This window comes from Mobula hypostoma, chromosome 7, assembly GCF_963921235.1.
Source record: "Mobula hypostoma chromosome 7, sMobHyp1.1, whole genome shotgun sequence".
In the NCBI taxonomy this organism is placed as follows: Eukaryota; Metazoa; Chordata; class Chondrichthyes; order Myliobatiformes; family Myliobatidae; genus Mobula; species Mobula hypostoma.
In genome coordinates this window covers 43,118,398-43,139,865 of record NC_086103.1, presented here as the reverse complement: position 1 = coordinate 43,139,865, position 21,468 = coordinate 43,118,398, and the positions used below count along the sequence as shown (strand labels likewise).

At 41.7% G+C, this 21,468-nt stretch overlaps 1 protein-coding gene and 1 non-coding gene across 9 annotated transcripts in view; one reads left to right on the top strand and one right to left on the bottom strand.

The window, feature by feature from the left end:
- The window catches only part of LOC134349270 (rho GTPase-activating protein 26-like), a 191,891-nt gene that overhangs the window by 95,676 nt on the left and 74,747 nt on the right, over window positions 1–21,468 (top strand). For all 8 annotated transcript variants that reach the window (XR_010018626.1, XR_010018628.1, XR_010018627.1 and 5 more), the window contains exons 13-15: window positions 7,422–7,487; window positions 8,235–8,309; window positions 10,871–10,949. Coding sequence is in view for 5 of the 8 variants with exons in the window: in XM_063053330.1 (XP_062909400.1) it covers window positions 7,422–7,487; window positions 8,235–8,309; window positions 10,871–10,949 (220 nt within the window). In the remaining 3 variants the exon portion in view is untranslated. The remainder of the gene's footprint in view (window positions 1–7,421; window positions 7,488–8,234; window positions 8,310–10,870; window positions 10,950–21,468) is intronic.
- On the bottom strand, window positions 17,191–17,297 carry LOC134349975 (U6 spliceosomal RNA). Its single transcript, XR_010018790.1, has one exon. It is a non-coding gene; the product is annotated as a U6 spliceosomal RNA (small nuclear RNA).

The window sequence follows — 21,468 nt, the reverse complement described above, 5'->3', positions numbered from 1 at the left end:
TTATCTAGTTTCTATTAAGTGACCTGGATAGTACCCTCCACAAATGACTTGTTGCTTTCGTTATTTCTTTCTTCTTTGTCCAGTTTTTTTGTTCTTTGTTCATCTTTTGCTTTGCTCCAAAACTGCCCCTAATTAACATAACTATTCTTCATCTTTTCTAATCTCCTTGTCCCTCCAAAATACCATACATTCTTCAATGCTCAGGTCCCAGTCTGTGTTATCTCATAGCCATGTCTCCCTGATGGCTGTCAGATCATTTTTATTTGTTTCTGTTTTCTATCCGATCATCTATTCTGCTACAATTTCAAATGCTACACACATTCAGATATAGAGCGTTTAGTTTGTACTTACATTATTTTTTCTAATCTCTAGCCTTATCTACTGATAGACTCACTCTTGTCACTGGTCCCAGCACTATTCAGGTGTGGTAAGTCTTGATACTGGTGCACCTTCCTCATGCACTGGAACACAATTAGTATGTTAGCTTCTTGACCATCCATTCATTTCGTTTTCAACCTGTGCCAATGGATCATGGAAATAAGTTCCAACGTTTCATTGAGGCATTTGCAATAGTAGGGAAAGGTAAAAGGGTACAATTAATGTATTCCGTCTTACTTGTGTGTCATAGCAATCTTGATTATAAGAATTTTATAATTCTGATCCTCATTCTACATAGCCATACAGCAGAGAAAACATGCCCTTTAGTCCATTGAGTCTGCATCAGCAATTAAGCACCCATTAATACTATCCCATTTTATTCTCCCCACATACATCAACTTTTCTCAGAATCTACAAAGTTTGTACTACTTGGGGCAGTGGACAGTGGCCAATTAACTTACTACTCCACTCATCATTGGGATATTGAAGGAAACATCAAAGTCTATGGATTTGAAGTGTTTAGGAGGGCAGTGATCACTGTTTCCTGGTAAACCATGTGCTTGATGCCAAGTTTTGATTTTGACCTTCAAATGCTTTTTGGTTTCCTCAGATATCCAAAGGTTGTTCTGGTGCTCTGGTGGTAGTAGTGAACTTAATCATTGCGGAGATGGATGTAGCTTCTGAAATCCTTATTGTGTATCCTTATTTTTGGGGTTTTGCAGAAGACTTTTGTCTTCTAAATATTTATGTAATGCTGATACTTTTTCAGCTTCATTTGAACAGTTTCCCACTTATTCTTTCGAAGTTCAAAGTACATTTATTATCAAAGTATGTATATTGTGTCCAACTTTGCAAGTTGTCTTTTTGCAGTTGGCCACAAAGCAAAGAAACACGACAGAATCCAGTTTTAAAAAATAGTACAATAAAGATCGTCAAACACTCAATGAATGAAAAATAGAACAAATCATGCAAACAATAAAGAAGTAAACAAATAACACACAGAACATAAATCATGTAGACCCCAAAAGAGAGTTCACAGCCATGGAGCAAGTTCAGCTCTGAGGCGAGTGCTGATGGTTGCAGGTCACAGGTATTATCTTCTATGTGGTGGCGTGCTGGGGCAATGGCATCAACATGGTGATGCCAACAGCCTCAGTAAACTGATTACAAAAGCTGGCTCTGTTATAGGAGTCAAACTGGACATACTAGTGGTTGTGGTAGAACAAAGGATCTTTCAGAAGATCCTGGCAATTCTGAACAATGTTTCTCACCCCCTGCATGCCACCATGACTGAACAGAGGAGCACTTTCTGTTATAGGCTAAGGCAACTGCGCTGCTCCAAAGAGTGCTATATGAGGTTATTCTTACCTTCTGCCTTCAGGCTCTGTAGTAGTCAACCTATGGCCGGAGAAGTGATATTGTAATCTTTGACTTGTCTGTCCGTTTATTTCTTCCGCCAAAGTGCATGACTATATGGTTTCCAACGTTGTATTTTATTTGTCACTTCTTTGCCTATGCCCCTAAACTATCTAAGTCTCTCTGCAGGCTCGCTATTTCCTCAACACTACCCACTCCTCCACCTATCTTTGTATCATTGGCAAATTTAGCCACAAATCATTGACATACTCGTAAAAAGCAGCGGTCCCAACACCAACCCCTGTGGAACTCCACTGGTAACCAGCAGCCAGTCAGAATAGGATCCCTTTATTCCCACTCTCTGTTTTCTGCTGATCAGCCAATGCTCCACCTATGCTAGTAAGTCACCTGTAATTCCATGGGCTCTTACTTGCTAAGCAGCTTCATGTATGGCACCTTGTCAAAGGCCTTCTGAAAATCCAAGTACACCACATCTACTTTGTCTACTCTGCTTGTAATTTCCTCAATAAATTGCAGTAGCTTACTCAGGCAGGATTTTCCTTTCAGGAAACCATGCTGGCTTTGGCCTATCTTGTCATGTGCCTCCAGGTATTCCGTAATCTTATCCCTAACAATTGATTCCAACAACTTCCCAACCACTGATGTCAGGCTAACAGATCTATAGTTTCCTTTCTGCTGCCTCCCACCCTTCTTAAATAGCGGAGTAACATTTGCAATTTTTCAGTCATGCGGTACAGTGCCAGAATCTATGGATTCTTGAAAGATCATTTTTAATGCTTCCGCAGTCTCTCTAGATACTTCTTTCAGAACCTGAGGGTGCATTCCATCAGATCCAGGAGATTTCTCCACCCTCAGACCATTAAGCTTCTTGAGCACCTTCTCAGTCCTAATTTTCACTGCACATACTTCACTCCCCTGACACTCTTGAATGTCCGGTATACTGCAGATGTCTTCCACTGTGAAGACTGATGCAAAAATACACATTCAGTTCCTCTGCCATATCTGCGTCTCTCAGTACAATATCTCCAGTGTCATTTTCTATTGGTGCTATATCTACCCAAATTCCCTTTTTCCCTGTATATACAGTACTTAAAAAAGCTTTTAGTATCTTCTTTGATATTAGTTGCCAGCTTCCTTTCATAATTCATTTTTTCCTTCCTAATGACCTTCTTAGTTTCCTTCTGCAAGTTTTTAAAAACTTCCCAATCCTCTATCTGGCCACTAGCTTTGGCATCTTCGTATGCCCTCTCTTTTGCTTTTACTTTGGCTCTGACTTCACTTGTCAGCCATGGTAGTGTCCTTCTTCCATTTGAAAGTTTCTTCTTATTTGGAATATATCTGTCTTGCACTTCCCTCTTTTTTCACAAAAACTCCAGCCATTGCTGTTCTTCTGTCCTTCCTGCTGGTGTCCCTTTCCAGTTAACCTTGGCCAGTTCCCCTGTCATGCCATTGTAATTTCCTTTATTCCCCTGAAATATCGACACATTGGAATTTAGTTTCTCCTTCTCATATTTCAAAGTGAACTCGATCATATTGTGATCACTGTTCCCGAAGGATTCCTTAACCTCAAGCTCTCTTATCACCTCCAGATCATTGCACAGCACCTAGTGGGCTCAACAACAAGCTGTCCTGAAAAGCCAACCCTCTCTCTCTTGAGGTCCAATACTGGCCTGGTTTTCCCAATCCACTTTCATGTTAAAATCCCCAACGATTATCATGACATTGCCCTTCTGACACGCCTTTTCTATCTCCTGCTGTAATTTGTAATCCACATCCTGGCTGCTGTTTGGAGGCTTTTATACAATTGTCATTAGGGTCCTTTTATCCTTGCCATTTCTTAACTCAACCCATGGAGACTCTACACCTTTGGATCCTATGTCATCCCTTTCTAATGATTTAATATTATTTCTTATACACAGGGCCACACCACCCCCTCTGTCTACTAACCTATCTTTCTGATACACTGTATATCCTTGGACATTCAACTCCCAATGGCAGCCATTCTTTAGTCAAGTTTCAGAGATGGCCACAACATCAAACTTGCCAATCTCTAGCTGAATTTCAAGATCGTCCATTTTATTTGTTATGCTGCATGCATTCAAATACAACACTTTCGGTCCAGTATTTGTTGCTTTCTGTTTTAACTGTACTATGCCTCTATTGCCCTGTAACTCATCCCACTGTCTGTCATCTCTGTTGCAAGCTATCTTTGATTTATTTCTGTTTTCCCCTTCCTCAGCCTTATCACTCTGGTTCCCATCTTGATGCCAAATTAGTTTAAACCCTCCCTCACAGCTCTAATAAATCTGCCTGCGAGGATATTGGACCTCTTCGGGTTCAGGTGTAACCCATCCTCTTTGTACAGGTCGTACCTCCTCCAGAAGAGGCCCCAATGATCCAGGAACCCGAAGCCCTGCCCCAAACACCAGTTTGTCAGCCACGCATTAATATGCCTGATCATGCTGTTCTTGCGCTCGTTAGCATGTGGCACAGGCAGCAATCCTGAGATTACTACTGTGGAGGTCCTGCTTTTCAGCTTCCTACCCAACTCCCTGAATTCTTTCTTTAGGACCTCCTCCCTTTTTCTACCTATGTTATTGGTACCAATGTGTGCCAAGACTTCTGGCTGTTCACCCTCTCCCTTCAGGATACTGTGCACCCGATCCAAGACATCCTGTACCTTGCCACCTGGGAGGCAACACACCATGCGGGTATCTCTATCAGACTGACAGAACCTCCTGTCTGTTCCCCTCATTATGGAATCCCCTATGACTACCACATTCTTCATCTTCTTCTCTCCCTTCTGCACCACGGGATGAGGCCCAGTGCCAGACACCCGATTGCTGTGGTCATCCTCTGTCAGGTCACCCCCCTCAACAGCATCCAGAACAAGATAACAATTACTGAAGGGGATGGTCATAGGGGTGCTCTCTACTATCTATCCCTTCCTTGACAGTCACCCACCTATCTAATTCCTGCAGCCTCGGGGTGACTAACTCCTTGTAGCTCCTATGTATCTCCTGCTCACTTTCCCTAATAAGCTGTAGGTCATCAAGTTGCAGCTCCAGATCCCTAACACGGTCTCTCAGAAGCTGCATCTCGGTGCACCTGGCACAGATATGGCCATCTGGGAGAGTGGAAGATTCCCAAAATGCCCACATCTGACACCCAAGGCAAAGTACTAACCCTACAGACACGCTTTTTATTCCTCTAAATAAAAGGAAAGAAAAAAAAAGAAGTCCACTTACCCACTTACGTCGCCGAAGCCTGAATGAGCCAAAGCCCTACCACCCTGCCTCAGATCACTCTGTCGATGACCGCTCCACCAGGTAGTGTCTCCCTTTTATGCCTGAACCTCCCTGCTATCTAACTCATGAATGGTGCTCCAGTTATAGCCGCTGATGTACGCTGATAACGGACAAACACTCTTGAAGCTCCCTTTCTAAATAACCACCACCGACCTGCAAGAAATCCCTCTCGGTAAAGCTCTGTTGACGCCGCTGATAGGCCACGTACAATGGACAAATGCTCTTGAAGCTCCCTTTTTAAATAACCACCGCTGACCTGTGAGAAATCCCTCTTGGTAAAGCTCTGTTGATGCCGCTGATAGACCACGTATTATCAGTAAGACAGAAGAGCTGGTTGTGGACTTCATAAGGGTAAGATAAAGGAACACATACCAATCCTCATAGAGGGATCAGAAGTGGAGAGAGTGAGCAGTTTCAAGTTCCTGTGTGTCAAGATCTCTGAGGATCTAACCTGCTCCCAACATATCGTTATAGTTATAAAGAAGGCAAGACAGCGGCTATGCTTCATTAGGAGTTTGAAGAGATTTAGTATGTCAACAAATACACTTAAAAACTTCTATAGACGTACCATGAAGACCATTCTGACAGGCTGCATCACTGACTGGTATGGGGGTGGGGGCTACTGAACAGAACCGAAAGAAGCTGCAGAGGGTTGTAAATTTAGTCAGCTCCATCTTGGGTACTAACCTACAAAGTACCCAGGACACCTTCAGGGAGCGGTGGCTCAGAAAGGCAGTCCATTATTGAGGACTTCCAGCACCCAGGGCATGCCCTTTTCTCACTGTTACCATCAGGTAGGAGGTACAGAAGCCTGAAGGCACACACTCAGCAATTCAGGAATAGCATCTTCCCCCCTGCCATTCGATTCCTAAATGGACATTGAACCCTTGAACACTACCTCACCTTTTTAATATATATATATTATTTCTGGTTTTTGCACAATTTTTAATCTGTTCAATATATGTATACTGTAATTGATTTACATATTATTATTTTATATTTTTTCTTCTTTATTATATGTTGCATTGAAATGCTGCTGCCAAGTTAACAAATTTCATGACACATGCCAGTGTGTCAATGATTTGGACTATGGGATTAATGGATTTGTGGCTAAATTTGCCGATGATACAAAGATATGTGCTGGAGCGAGTAGTGTTGAGGAAACTGAGAGCCTGCAGAGAGACTTAGATAGTTTAGGAGAATGAGCAAAAGAGTGGCAAATAAAATACAATGTTGGAAAGTGTATAGTCATGCACTTTGATGGAAGAAATAAACAGGCAGACTATTATTTGGATGGGGAGAGATGGAGCGGCTGTGGAGGCCAAGTCACTGGTTGCATTTAAGGCAGAGATAGATAGGTTCTTGATTAGCCAGGGTATCAAAGGGTATGGGGAGAAGGCAGGGGAGTTGGGATGACTGGAAGAATTGGATCAACCCATGATTGAATGGTGGAGCAGACTTGATGGGCTGAATGTCCTACTTCTGCTCCTATATTTTTTTGATCTTATGCCGGTGATAATAAACCTGATTCAGATTCTGAATTTCTTTAGCCAAAGAGTAGTGAATCTGTGGAATTCTTTTCCACAGGCAGCTGTGGAGACCAAGTCTCTCTGTATAGTTAAGGCAGAGGTTGATTGATTCTTGACTGGTCAGAGCGTGAAGGGTTATGGGGGAAGGCAAGAGATTGGAGCTGACAGGAAAATTGGATCTGCCATGATGAAATAGCGAAGCAGATTTGATGGGCTAAATGGCCTAATTTTGCTTCTATATCTTATGGTTTGATGGTCTTGTATAGTTGATGGTTGGAGGAGCAGTACCTCATATTCTGTCTACGTAGCCTCCAGGCTGAAGGGAAGAACATCAATTTCTTGAACATACATTAATTTCTCACCCCTTTCCCCTTTACTCTTTTTGTATTCCTCATTCTGGTTCTTCTCTTACCACTTCTCTTTTCCTTAACTGCCCATCATCTCCTTCTGGTGCCCCTCCTCAATCCCTTTCTCTCATGGTCCACTGTCCTATCAAATTCTTTCTTTTTTAGCCCTTTAACACTTCTACCTATCACCTGCTAGCTTCTCTCTTCATCATCCTATCCCACCATCCACCTTCCCCCTCACCTGATCCTATCTATCACCAGCCAATTTATACTCCTTCCCCTCCCACCACCACCTTATTCTGGCTTTCTCATCCTTTCTTTCCAGTCCTGATGAAGGGCCTTGCCCTGAAACGTCAACTGTTTATTCCTTTCCATAGATACTGCCTAATCTGCTGAGTTCCTCCAGCATTTTGTGTGTGTTGCTCTGGATTCCCAGCATCTTCAGAATCTCTTGTATTCATGGATTTTTTCCTGATTTTCAGCTGCTCAACTGGACAAGATTGGATTTGATTTAGTGAAGAAATGCATACATGCAGTTGAAGAAAGAGGTAATGTTTTTATTTGTGTTTGTCTATCTTACTGAAAAATGCTGATCCATAATATACTGACTCGTAAAATACTGACTCCTGTCCATAAAGTTGTGGCATTAAACCTCGCATCACCAGTTTCAATTTGTTAAAATAAAATATATTTTGTAACTATAATGCTTGCTGAATGAAATCTGCCATACCTGTAACTCCACAAATAAAATTTTTAAAACAACTGTGTCCAGTTATATTTGGAGTCACTAAAATTCAATCCAAGTTCAGGTTTTCATTACCTTGCATCTTAAAAAACGTACATGTTTTAAATAATATTAGTAAACTTATAGAATTTTATTTTTGGTTTCTGAGAATTTTGGTTCCTTTTAGCAACCACTTAACACATTTGCAGTAAACATTTGGAATAATTTGCAGTACAGCTGTGTTTATGAACAATATGTGCAGACATTCACTTGCTATTTTCACCTGGGTACATTGGCACAATGTAGATAGATTTTTCCTAGAATGCTTTTAATGCATTAGTAGAAAGACTTGCACGTACTCCACCACTTCACACAGAATTAAGAATATATAAATCCGTGACAAAAGCTTATCTTAATTTAACACGTCCATAGTGTATGTGCTTTAAAATGTTATTTAATATATTATACCATAATAATAGAAAATGTTACAATTCTTTTTAATAATTATAGGTTTCATAAACAAGAATCATAATTTAGTTTGACATTAACATTTTTTTCTCTTTTAAAACAGGAATTAATGAACAGGGCCTGTACCGAATAGTTGGTGTTAATTCTCGAGTACAAAAATTGTTAGGTTTATTAATGGGTAAGTAGTGTTCTTTTCATTTGGTGGAAAGTTCAGATATTATTTTATCAATATGGTCATATGGACTCAATATGCTTTTAATCCCCAATTTCTAATCCTGGTGGAGTACTTCTGTTAATTCTATTGAGTAATACTTTTTTTTAAGGTGCAGCTGTTAATCCAGATACAAATTTACATTTGTTCTTCTGGAGTGTGGTATTATGTTTCCATTCAATTTCATATAAATGCCAGCAACCCCCATGTTACTTGGGGCAGGGAACTGCATTCCTAGAGAACTGTCCATGTCATGACTTTTCAGTAACGTAAGCCCTATTTTCCATTGAAATCCATGTTATCATTGGAGATGCGTTCTCCTAGGATGTTATTACTCTCAACAGTAATAATGGGATTACAGTTGTGAGTGCATGATGAAGATGCCTGTGGAGGTGGGTCAATGTATTGGAGAGATTGCCTTTTCGGTTTCCGAAGCAAGTCTTTTAAGTGGCCAGCAGCTGCATTTAGGGAGGTAGATGCTGCTGCAAGCCCCACAGTTTTAGCAATTGCACCAAGTTTTTTTTTCTCTCCAGCGTCAGACCTTTGTAATATACTGTATTAAGTTTTACATTTGATGAAATTCCATTTGTAGTTGTTTAGGTTTACAACTTAAACTTACTGACCCTGTTTCAAACATCTTACAGGTAAATAACGTGAAAAAACATTTAGGATAAAAATTGCTAGACAACAAAATTAACCTATCCCGCTAAAAGAAGCCTCATTATCTGTGCACTTATCAAGAAATGAAAAAAATAAAAAATTAGAGAGAAATTAATGTTTCTTTTGCATTTTGTATTTAGTTATTTACTTTTTTATTTTTTTATTAATTAATGTTTTCCCCGCATAGCTCAGATTTTTGGTAGTGACTTGTGAATTATATGAAGGATCAATTGCATAAGCCATGGCTGTAATATGGGGGTTGTCTATAACAAAAAAAAAATTAAATGAGTATCTATTGATAACCTGGGGCTGGCAATGAATTGAGAGTAGGGTATATTCATGGGCTTTGAGCAAACAAGTCAATTTACTCAGAAAACAGACTGAATTATGACAACAAATTTTCCTGATGACAGGTGAGTGTTTTCTCCAGAATGAGATAGTTAGTTGAGGATAGTTGTATGTGAATTGCAGGCATGAAATCAAATGCAGCAACTTAGAGCAAAATTGGTCAATGGGGATTGTCATTATATGCACTCCATTTAAAATCTTTCTTAAAACAGCAAAATTTAATGATGATTTAGAGCATAATTTCTATTTGTTCTTTACATTTAAATGTATGTCTAGATATATTTAAGCAAAATGATGTAAATTTATTAATACATTTGGAAATGTGTTTTTTAGAATAAATAAAGATTATTAATGATTTTTATTCTCTATCAGAGTTAGAAATTCTAAACTACATAAAGTAGATCAGATTGGCAGTTAGCAGGGGCCAACCAGCAATATTCTGTTGTATGTGAGGCTCAAGATGCCTCGTACAAAAGATTCAGTCTTACAACTGCACATGCTGTTCGTCTCCTGTCTCCACCATTGGAAGCTCAAAGTATATTTATTATCAAAGTATGTGTACTGTATATGATCTTGACATTCGTCTTCCTACATGCAGCCACAAAACAAACGATAAAACCCATTATAAAAATCCATACAACAAACTCCCAGTGTATGGAAAAAAGAAATCATACAAACAATAATAAAGTCAACAAATAACACACAGAGCATGAATGCAGAGTCTCCAAAAGTGAGTCCACAGCCACGGAGCCAGTTCAGCACTGAGGCGAGTGCCAAGGGCTGTAGATCACAGCTGCAGAGCCCATTCATCGCTGAGGTAAATGAAGCCCATCCAGGAGCCCGATGACTGACTGCAGGGCAACAACTGCTCCCAAACCTGGTGGCATGAGATCTGAGACTTCTGCACATTCCACCTGACAGTAGTAGCGAGAGGAGAGGGAGACCGCTCAAAAGTAGACAGATGGCACAGAACACCTGTCTGTTTTCCACTGTCGTCCGAGATGATTTAAATCTTGCTCAACTCTTTAATCGATGTGGAGTAATAGAGCTGACCATAGGTTCTTCTCCCATTAGGCCTCAATGCAGTCACCACCTTCAGGGATGGCAGCCCCATTGTATGTGCAGTCTCGAGTCTAGTTCACTGAATCCCCTAGGAGGTTGTCAAAGCACTAGATCGTTTAGTCAGTTGAAAGGAATATCCTTAAAATGGAAATTACAGGCTGCAGGCTGTAGTGATCACAGTTCAGGAGGAGAAGTGTATTTACTGGAGTATCTAATAGTTTTGTATGCTGTCTGCAAAAGGTCACTATTGGTCGCTGGCGCCATCTTGTATATATTTACAATTATACAGTACAATTCTTTGCTGAACCAGTGAGAGAAATACTCCCACTAGTACAAATGTAATTTAGGTTCATAGCAAACAGATATAGTAGGAGTGAATAATTCAAATCTATTGGCAGCAACAAGTTTATTGGAAATAATAACCTTTTGCTTTTCTAACAATGTTGTTTCTTGTAAAGGAACAGCCGATATAGACCTTGAAAGCTCATCTGAGTGGGAGATAAAAACAATTACCAGCACACTTAAACATTATCTGAGGTAAGAGCTTAAGTGGAGAAAAGAGTTCCAATGTTCTGTTTACAGATTAGCAAATGTACAATTGCACTTAATTTTGAGATGTAGATTCTAGAAGAGGTTTTCACTGTTCTATTTTCTTTATTAAGAATATAAAAATTGTTATAATGGAGGCTTGAAATGAGACTTATGTAAGCATGTACAAATGTAGTTCAAGGCAGGTAGCCAATGGTGTGTCTTGACCTGAATAACGAGAGCTTGTCATATATTATACTAATAACAGTCCACTGAATTAAATTGTAATACAATTTTTTTTCTGTCTATATTTTAGCAGTTTTTAGCAGAAATTATTCTTGTTTTTTTTCCCTCTGGAATACATATTAAAATAGTCTGAAAAATTAGAGAAGTTTTGAATACTGTTCATGTAACCAAATTAAATATTGTTAGTTATTTTCGTACCTGGCTGGTTTAATAGCCAGTTGAACATGGACAAGAAGAACTAAATTCCCAAACTTGGTCCAATATACAAATAGTTACTGGATGGATTTTGATTTGTGAGAAATTGCAATAAAATAATTTAAAAAGAGACTTTACTTTATAAAGTACATGTTTTATAAACCACATATTTTGCATGTATTTCTACAAAAATTGAAAATATAGACTACCTGTTTGATTGATGTTGTAAAAGCAACTTGTTCCCTTAACCGTTGTTCCTACTCACCAAGTAGAATATGCTTTTGGTACTATCAATTATTTAAAGTAATTAAAAAATTGCAATTTTTTAAATAGGATTTAAGCTACATTATAATAATCAGAGGTTAAGTGTGCTTGATTGGATAAAAACAAACAGCTAATATATTTGCTAGATTCAAGCATTTTATGCTTTGATTATTAGTTTTCTGTCCAAAAACATTTAGCTATCATATATGTTGGTTGATTTAATGGATTAACTTTCAGGTGTAGGAGATACACTATTTAAAAATGATTAGAAGTGCTGCAGACATTCTTCAGGTCAAGCATTGTGTGGAAAATGAAACAGAGGATGGCAGGTTATGACTGTTTCTCTTTCCACATACTATATACCGGCTGACTGGCAGAATAGTTTTTTTTTCCATTTTTTGAGTTTTATTTCATATTTCCAGCATCTTCATTTAAGAAAAAATATTGTAAAATCATGCAGTTTTGCAGTGCTATTTTACAAACTAATGGCCTCTGGTGTAATGAAATTTCATAGGTTCCAAAATCAGTGATTCACACTGAAATTTGAATTTTATACTAACATATTTTAAAGACTTTCACCTGGATAATTATTTTAATTTTGTACTGTAGTTTATACAGAATATGCTCTGAAAATGATCTTACTTGTTTTCATTTTGTTTCATAATCAAGTAACTCGTGATTCACAGGTTGCTTGTTTGCTCAAACATTTTCCAGACTTTTCTCTTGTGATGTTTTTTAACCAAATTGTCAGAAGTATAGTATGCCTTGATAATTCTTTTTCTTGTTCATTTTGGTTGGATCTGCAGGGAGAGCATTTATGATTTTCATTTGTTGTATATTGTTTCAGCTTGACTATTATAGTTTTCCAAGTCTATACAAGAATGTTGTGTGTGTTTGAATTTCATGATTAATGGTTTTATAAAACTTGTTCTCTAGGAGATTGTATATAGAACTTGAGTGATAAGTTTAAATTAATCTCCTCACTTATTTCTATACATAGAAAAGTTTTTAATACTGTAGGATCTTTTAATTCTGATTTGGGATTTAATTATCAATGACGCATTAGTGCAGTATCGAGATCCTTGGGAACAGTTGCTGGTAGTGGAGAACCAGAGTTATAAGGAAAGTTTGAAAGTTTGAATAGGTTGGACTTAATTCCTTGGAATGTAGAAAATTGAGGGGAGATCTGACAGAGTTATACAAAGTTGTGAGGGGTATAGATAGGGTAAATGCAAGCAGGCTTTGTCACTGAGGCTGGGTGGAACTACAAATAGAGGTCAGGAGTTAAGGGTGAAAGTTGAAAATCTTAAGGGGAAATCTTGAGGGAAATCTTCTTCACTCAGAGGGTCGTGAGAGTGTGGAATGAGCTGCCAGCACAAGTGGTACATGCCAGCTTGATATCTATGTTTATGAGAAGTTTGGATAGGTGCATAGATGGTAGAGGTATGGAGGGCTATGGCTCCGGTACAGGTCAATGTGAGTAAGCATTTTAAATGGTCTGACATGGACTAGGTGGGCGGAAGGGCCTGTTTCTGTTCTGTACTTTTCTTTGACTCTAAGATGAAAGGTTTCTTAATATCTACTTCATAATTTTGTATTCATCTATACAGCAACCCTCAGCCTCCTCAATTGCAAGGGAAACAAGCACAGCCCATCTAATCTTTCCTGACCACTGAAGAGTTCCATCCCTGGCAATATCCTAGTAAATCTCCTGCACTATCTTTTCCAGTGCATACATGTTCGGAAATGGATGGGTTATCATATGAGGAGCATTTGATGACCCTGGGCCTGTACTCAGTGGAATTCAGAAGAATAAGGGTGGGGGGGGAATCTCATTGAAACCTATTGAATATTGAAGGGCCTAGATAGAATGGATGTGGGGGAGTCTAGGATCTGAGGGCACAGCCTCAGATTAGAAGGATGTCAATTTAGAACAGAGATGAGAAGCGGAATCAGAATCAGAATCATGTGACGTGAAATTTGTTAACTTAGCAGCAGCAGCAGTTCAATGCAATACATAATATAGATGAGAAAAAATTTTTTAAAAATAAGTAAATCAATGACAGTATACGTATATTGAATAGATTAAAAAATGTGCAAAAAACAGAAATACTTTATATTAATAAAAAATGAGGTAGTGAATGAGGGTTCAATGTCCATTTAGGAATCGGATGGCAGAGAGGAAGGAGCTGTTCCTGAATCGCTGAGTGTGTGCCTTCAGGCTTCTGTACTTCCTACCTGATGGTAACAGTGAGAAAAGGGCATGCCCTGGGTGCTGGAGATCCTTAATAATGGATGCTGCCTTTCTGAGACACCGCTCCCTGAAGATGGCCTGGGTACTTTGTAGGCTAGTACCCAAGGTGGAGTGGACTAGATTTACAACCCTCTGCAGCGTCCTTCGGCCCATACCAGACAGTGATGCAGCCTGTCAGAATGCTCTCCACGGTACATCTATAGAAGTTCTTGAGTGTATTTGTTGACATGCCAAATCTCTTCAAACTCCTAATGAAGTATAGCTACTGTCTTGTTTTCTTTATGTCGATATGTTGCGACTAGGTTAGATCCTCAGAGATCTTGACACCCTCACTCTCTTCAGTTCTGATCCCTCTGAGGATTGGTATGTGTTCCTTTGTCTTACCCTTCCTGAAGTCCACAATCAGCTGTTTTGTCTTACTGACGTTCAGTGCCAGGTCGTTGCTGTGGCACCATTCCACTAGTCGGCATATCTCACTCCTGTACGCCCTCTGGTCAGCACCTGAGATTCTACCAACAATGGTTGTATCATCAGCAAATTTATAGGTGGTATTTGAGCTATGCCTAGCCACACAGTCATGTGTATATAGAGAGTAGAGCAATGGGCTAAGCACACACCCCTTAGGTTAGTGTTGATTGTCAGTGAGGAAGATATGTTATCACCAAATGGGACAGATGGTGATCTTCTGGTCAGGAAGTTGAGGATCCAATTGCAGAGTGAGGTACAGAGGCCCAGGTTTTGCAACTTCTCAATCAGGATTGTGGGAATTTCTTTAGCCAGAGTGGTTAACCTGTGGAATTTGTTGCCACAGGCAGCCGTGGAGGCCAAGTCATTGGGTATATACAAGATGGAGGGTGATTAGTCAGGACAATGAAGGGTTGCAGGGAGAAGGCAGACGATTGAGGCTGAGAGTCAAATGGATCAGCCATAATGAAATGGTGGAGCAGGCTTGATGAACCAAATGGCCTAACTCTGCTCCTATGTCTTATGGAAGACCAGAAGTACTGATGTTAAATTTTACCACCTTGTTGTTAGTCCATTGTAGTGCTGGACCCATCCATGATGAGTTTCAAATGGTGTTTCTTGCTGCCAATTTGGTCTTTTGTAGCCACCAGTTAACTACATATACACTACTTAGGCTAACTTAAGATTAACATGAGTTTAACAAGCAACTTGCCATTCCCAACTGATTTCCATGTGGAATTTATCCATTGCACAAATCAGAGAATTGATGAACAATGATCCCATTCCATGGGTGATATGTTCAATAGAGTCTGCTCAGTTCTTCTAAGGAAAATTGTTGCATTTAACCTCATCAAAAAAACTCCATATTTCATAAAATGAAATGAAACATTTCTATACAGTTGAGTTGAGCAAAAATGTTTTCCTTGCTGCTATTAAACTGTAGAATGTACCCCTCCCTCAACGGGAGCCTCCAGGCCTGTCTGGATGGTCCCGATGAAAGTCTTGGATGAGGGAAGGGTCTAGGATGAAGGAGCAGGGGACCCAGGAACGCTGTTCTGGACCGTACCCTACCCAGTCTACCAGATATAGGAAACCCTTGCCCCAACGGTGCACACCCAGTGGTCATCGGAAGGTGTATGCCAGATGGTTGTCGATGATACGGGCAGGTGGGGGAGCCGGGGGACACAAGGGGCTGACGGAAACTGGCTTTAACTGGGAAACATGAAAAGTCGGGTGGATGCGCATAGATTTTGGCAGTTTTAGGCAGACTGCTGCGGGATTGATAACACTTCCGACCTTGAATGGCCCAGGAAGCGAGGGGTGAGTTTCCTCTGTTTATTCTTGAGCGGGATGTCCCTGGATGGAAGCCGCACCATCTGCCCTGTTTGGTACTCAGGCGCCAGAGTCCAGTATCGGTCGGCCGTCTTTTTATTGCGATTTGCTGATCAAAGTAGGGCCGTGTGTGTCTCCTCCCAAACTTTAATGCACCAATCGATATGGTTCTGAACCAATGGTACAGCAATCTCCTCTTGCGCGGGGAACAGCAGGGGTTGATACCCCAGGGAACACTCGAATGGAGACCTTCCAATAGCAGAGTTCATCAGACAGTTGTGGGCGTACTCAACCCACGGGAGGTGGTCGCTCCAGGTCAACGAGTTGTTTGTTGTTACGCAACATAGCGTCGCCTACAGGTCTTGGTTGACCCGTTCCGTCTGCCCATTCGTCTGGGTGTGGAAGCCGGATGACAGGCTGACCGATGCACCTAAGGCTTGACAGAATGCCTTCCATACCTGCGAGACGAACTGGGGACCTTGATCGGAGACAATGTCTGTGGGGATTCCGTGGAGGCGGTAGACAACAGACAATAGATGCAGGAGTAGGCCACTTGGTCCTTCGAGCCGGCACCGCCTTTCACTGTGATCATGGCTGATCATCCACAGTCAGTACCCTGTTCCTGCCTTCTCCCTATATCCCTTGACTTTGCTCTATCTAAAAGCTATTTAAAAGCTCTATCTAACTCTTTCTTGAAAGAATCCAGAGAACTGGCCTCCACTGCCTTCTTAGGCAGAGCATTCCACAGATCCACAACCCTCTGTGTAAAAACGTTTTTCCTCAACTCCGTTCTAAATGGTCTACCCCTTATTCTTAAACTGTGGCCTCTGGTTCTGGACCTCCCCAACATCGGGAACATGCTTCCTGCCTCTAGTGTGTCCAATCCCTTAATAATCTCATATGTTTCAATCAGATCCCCTCTCATCCTTCTAAATTCCAGTGTATACAAGCCCAATCACTCCAGTCTTTCAACATATGACATTCTGGCCATCCCTGGAATTAACCCAGTGAACCTGCGCTGCACTCCCTCCATAGCAAGAATGTCCTTCCTCAAATTTGGAGACCAAAACTACATACAATACTCCAGGTGGGGTCTCACCAGCGCCTTGTACAACTGCAGAAGGACCTGTTTGCTGCTATACTCAACTCCCCTTGTTATGAAGGCCAACATGTCATTAGCTTTCCTAACTGCCTGCTGTACCTGTATGCTTACTTTCAGTGACTGATGAACAAGGACACCTAGATCTCGTTGTACTTCCCCTTTTCCTAACTTGACACCATTCAGATAGTAATCTGACTTCCTGTTCTTGCCACCAAAGTGGATAACCTCACATTTATCCACACTAAACTGCATCTGCCATGCATCTGCCCACTCACCCAACCTGTCCAAGTCACCCTGTATTCTCATAACATCCTCCTCACATTTCACGCTGTCAACAGCTTTGTGTCATCTGCAAATTTGCTAATGTTACTTTTTTTTTTTTTTTTTTTTTTAAATTTATGGAACGCTTCACGAATTTGCGTGTCATCCTTGCGCAGGGGCCATGCTAATCTTCTCTGTATCGTTCCAATTTTAGTATATGTGCTGCCGAAGTGAGCACAATGTTACTTTTAATCCCTTCATCTGAATCATTAATGTATATTGTAAATAGCTGCGGTCCCAGCACTGAGCCTTGCGGTACCCCACTAGTCACTGCCTGCCATTCTGAAAAGGACCCATTAATCCCTACTCTTTGTTTCCTGTCTGCCAACCAATTTTCTATCCATGTCAGTACTTTACCCTCAATACCATGTGCTCTAATTTTGCCCACTAACCTCCTACGTGGGACCTTATCAAAGGCTTTCTGAAAGTCCAGGTACACTATGTCCACTGGCTTTCCCGTGTCCATTTTCATAGTTACATCCTCAAAAAATTCCAGAAGATTAGTCGAGCATGATTTCTCCTTCGTAAATCCGTGCTGACTCGGACCTGTCCTGCTACTGCTATCCAAGTATGCTGCTAATTCATCTTTTATAATTGATTCCAGCATCTTCCCCACCACTGATGTCAGACTAACTGGTCTATAATTGCCTGTTTTCTCTCTCCCTCCTTTCTTAAAAAGTGAGATAACATACCCTCCAATCCACAGGAACTGATCCTGAATCTATAGAACATTGGAAAATGATTACCAATGAGTCCACGGTTTCTAGAGCCACCTCCTTAAGTACCCTGGGATGCAGACCATCAGGCCCTGGGGATTTATCAGCCTTCAGTCCCATCAGTTTACCCAACACCATTTTCTGCCTAATGCAAATTTCCTTCAGTTCCTCCGTTACCCTAGGCCCTCTGGCCACTATTACATCTGGGAGATTGTTTGTGTCTTCCCTATTGAAGACAGATCCAAAGTACCTGTTCAGCTCGTCTGCCATTTCCTTGTTCCCCATAATAATTTCACCCGTTTCTGTCTTCAAGGGCCCAACTTTGGTCTTAACTAATTTTTTCCTCTTCACATACCTAAAGAAGCTTTTACTATCCACCTTTATATTCTTAGCTAGCTTACCTTTGTACCTCATCTTTTCCCCCCGTATTGCCTTTTTAGTGATCTTCTGTTGCTGCTTAAAAGTCTCCCAATCCTCTGGCTTCCCGCTCATCCTTGCTATGTTATACTTCTTCTCTTTTATTTTTATACTGTTCGTGACTTCCCTTGTCATCCATATTCGCCCCTTACTCCCCTTAGAATCTTTCTTCCTCTTTGGAATGAACAGATCCTGCAAATTCTGTATTATTCCCAGAAATACGTGCCATTGTTGTTCCACTGTCATCCCTGCTAGGGTATCTTTCCAGTCAACTTTGGCCAGCTCCTCCCTCATGGGTCCATAGTCCCCTTTGTTTAACTGTAATACTGACACTTCCGATTTTCCCTTCTCCCTCTCAAATTGTAGATTAAAACTTATCATATTATGGTCACTACCTCCTAATGGCTCCTTTACCACGAGCTCCCTTATCAAATCTGGCTCATTACGCAACACTAAATCCAGAATCGCCTTCTCCCTGGTAGGCTCCAATACAAGCTGCTCTAAGAATCCATCTCTGAGGCATTCCACAAACTCCCTTTCTTGGGGTCCAGCACCAACCTGATTTTCCCAGTCTACCTGCATGTTGAAATACCCCATGACAACTGTAGAATTACCTTTGCGACATGCCAATTTTTTTAACTCTTGATTTAACTTGCACCCTATATCCAGGCTACTGTTTGGGAGCCTGTAGATAACTCCCATTAGGGTCTTTTTGCCCTTACAGTTTCTCAGTTCTATCCATACTGACTCTACATCTCCTGATTCTGTGTCCCCCCTCGCAAGTGACTGAATTTCATTCCTCACCAACAGAGCGACCCCACCCCCTCTGCCAACCTGTCTGTCCTTTTGATAGGATGCATACCCTAAATATTCATTTCCCAGCCCTGGTCCTCCTGCAGGCATGTCTCTGTTATTCCCACAACATCATACTTGCCAATTTCCAATTGAGCCTCAAGCTCATCCACTTTATTTCCTATACGCCATGCATTCATATATAATATTTTTAATGTTGTCTATATGGACTTTAGTAAGGCCTTTGACAAGGTCCTAAGGGGTAAAATGAGGGAGAACTTCTTTACTCAGAGAGTGGTAGCTGTGTGGAATGAGCTTCCAACAGAAGTGGTTGGGGCAGGTTCTATGTTGTCATTTAAAGTTAAATTGGATAGATATGTGGACAGGAAAGGAATGGAGGGTTATGGGCTGAGTGCAGGTGGGTGGGACTAGGATAGGGTAAGAGTTCAGCATGGACTAGAAGGGCCGAGATGGCCTGTTTCCATGCTGTAATTGTTATATGGTTATATATGGTTATAATCCATTTAAAGTAATGCTTTTACTCCCCTCACCTTTCACGTCGATTCCAATTGCATTTGGTCATACTCTCCGTTTCCTTCCTGAGTTTTCTGCCCCATTAATTCTGTTGTCTTTCTTAACTTTTCTTATTCTCTCTTTCCCTTTAACTCCATCCTTATATTTCCAGTTCGTCTCCTCTCCCCCACTACTTAGTTTAAACACACCCGTGTAGCAGTGGCAAACCTGCCTGCCAGAATGCTGGTCCCCCGTCTGTTAAGATGCAACCCGTCCCTTCTGTACAATTCATCCTTACCCCAAAACAGATCCCAGTGGTCTAAGAATCTAATTCCCTGCTTCCCGCACCAGCTCCTCAGCCACACATTCAGATCCCCTAGCTCCCTGTTCCTGTCCTCTCCAGCACAAGGAACTGGAAGCAAACCGGAGATAACCACCCTGGAGGTCTTGCTTTTCAGCGCCTTCCGAGTTCTCTGAAGTAATGCTGCAGAATTTCTTTCCTCATCCTCCCGACGTCATTTGTGCGGACATGCACCACCACTCCCGGCTGTTCACCTTCACCCTTGAGGATGTCCTGCAATCGGTCCGTGACGTCCTGGATCCTGGCACCAGGGAGGCAACACACCATCCTTAAATCCCGCCTGTTGCCGCAGAAACCCCTTTCTGTACCTCTCACTATGGAGTCCCCTACTACCACGGCTCTGCCTGATTTATGTCTCCTTGGCTTTGCTTCAGTGCCAATTTTTGACCCGCAGACCGGTCTGCCTCTCAGACTAGCACTGTCTTCTGTCCTGACAGCTTCCAAGAGGGTGAACCTATTTTCAAGAGGTACATCCCCCGGGGTCTCCTGTAGTCCAAGCATCCATCCCTTCCTTATCATCGCCTCCCTTCTCTCTTCCGGTATCTTCGATGTAACAATCTCGCTGCAGGTCCTGTCCAGAAAACACTCATTTTCCTGGATGAACCTGAGGTCATCCAGTTGCCTCTCTAGTGCCTCAACATGGTCCTTCAGGAGCTGAACCTGAAGACACTCTTTCCACATTTGTAGCACCATCAACGTCCCTGACCTCCCACATCATGCAAGCAGCACACTGAATCAGTTGACCTGTCATTTCTTCACCACTTCTCACCCTCTCCAACTGTGGCATAGTCTCCTCCCTCAGCCTCCTCGCCGAAGACTCTCGAGACAAAGACTCGCACCTTTCTCACAAAGCACTTCCCTCGACAAGGCCGCTCCCCTAGATCAAACCTTGATTATACTGGCTGATATTTTGACTAATTCGTTTCACTTGTTGCACCTCGGCCGACCTCGAACGTTTGTGTTGCTGGATGGTCCCATCCGGTTTTTAAATCAACCACTCCTTCTCAGCCAATCCCCTCACTCACTCCTTCACGTCGCACCTCGACCGACCTCAAACATTTATTACGACGTGGCGGACGACAAGATCTGCGGTTTCTTGAGAGGAAGGGAATTTAGGGAGGACTACGAAGTGCACTGCCTTGGAGAACCGGTCTACCACGGTGAGTACAGTGGTCTTTCTGTGTGAAGGGGGTAGACCGGTGACGAAGTCGAGGGCGATGTGTGACCAGGGACGACCAGGGACGACCAGGGACAGGTAGAGGATGAAGTAAACCTGCAGGTGGCCGATGAGAGGTTTTCCCCGGGCACAGATGGAACATGCCGAGACATAGGAACAGGTATCCGCCTCTATGGACAGCCACCAAAAGTGTTTTTTCAGGAGCGCTAGGGTCCGATCACTCCTGGGGTGGCAGGCGAACCAAGATAAGTGCCCCCATTGGAGAACCTGAGACCTGACGGAAACGGGCACATATAGGCGATCGCCAGGTCCATTGCTGGGGTCGGGGTCGTCCTGTTGGACTTCTTTTACTTTGGACTCGATCTCCCAAGTG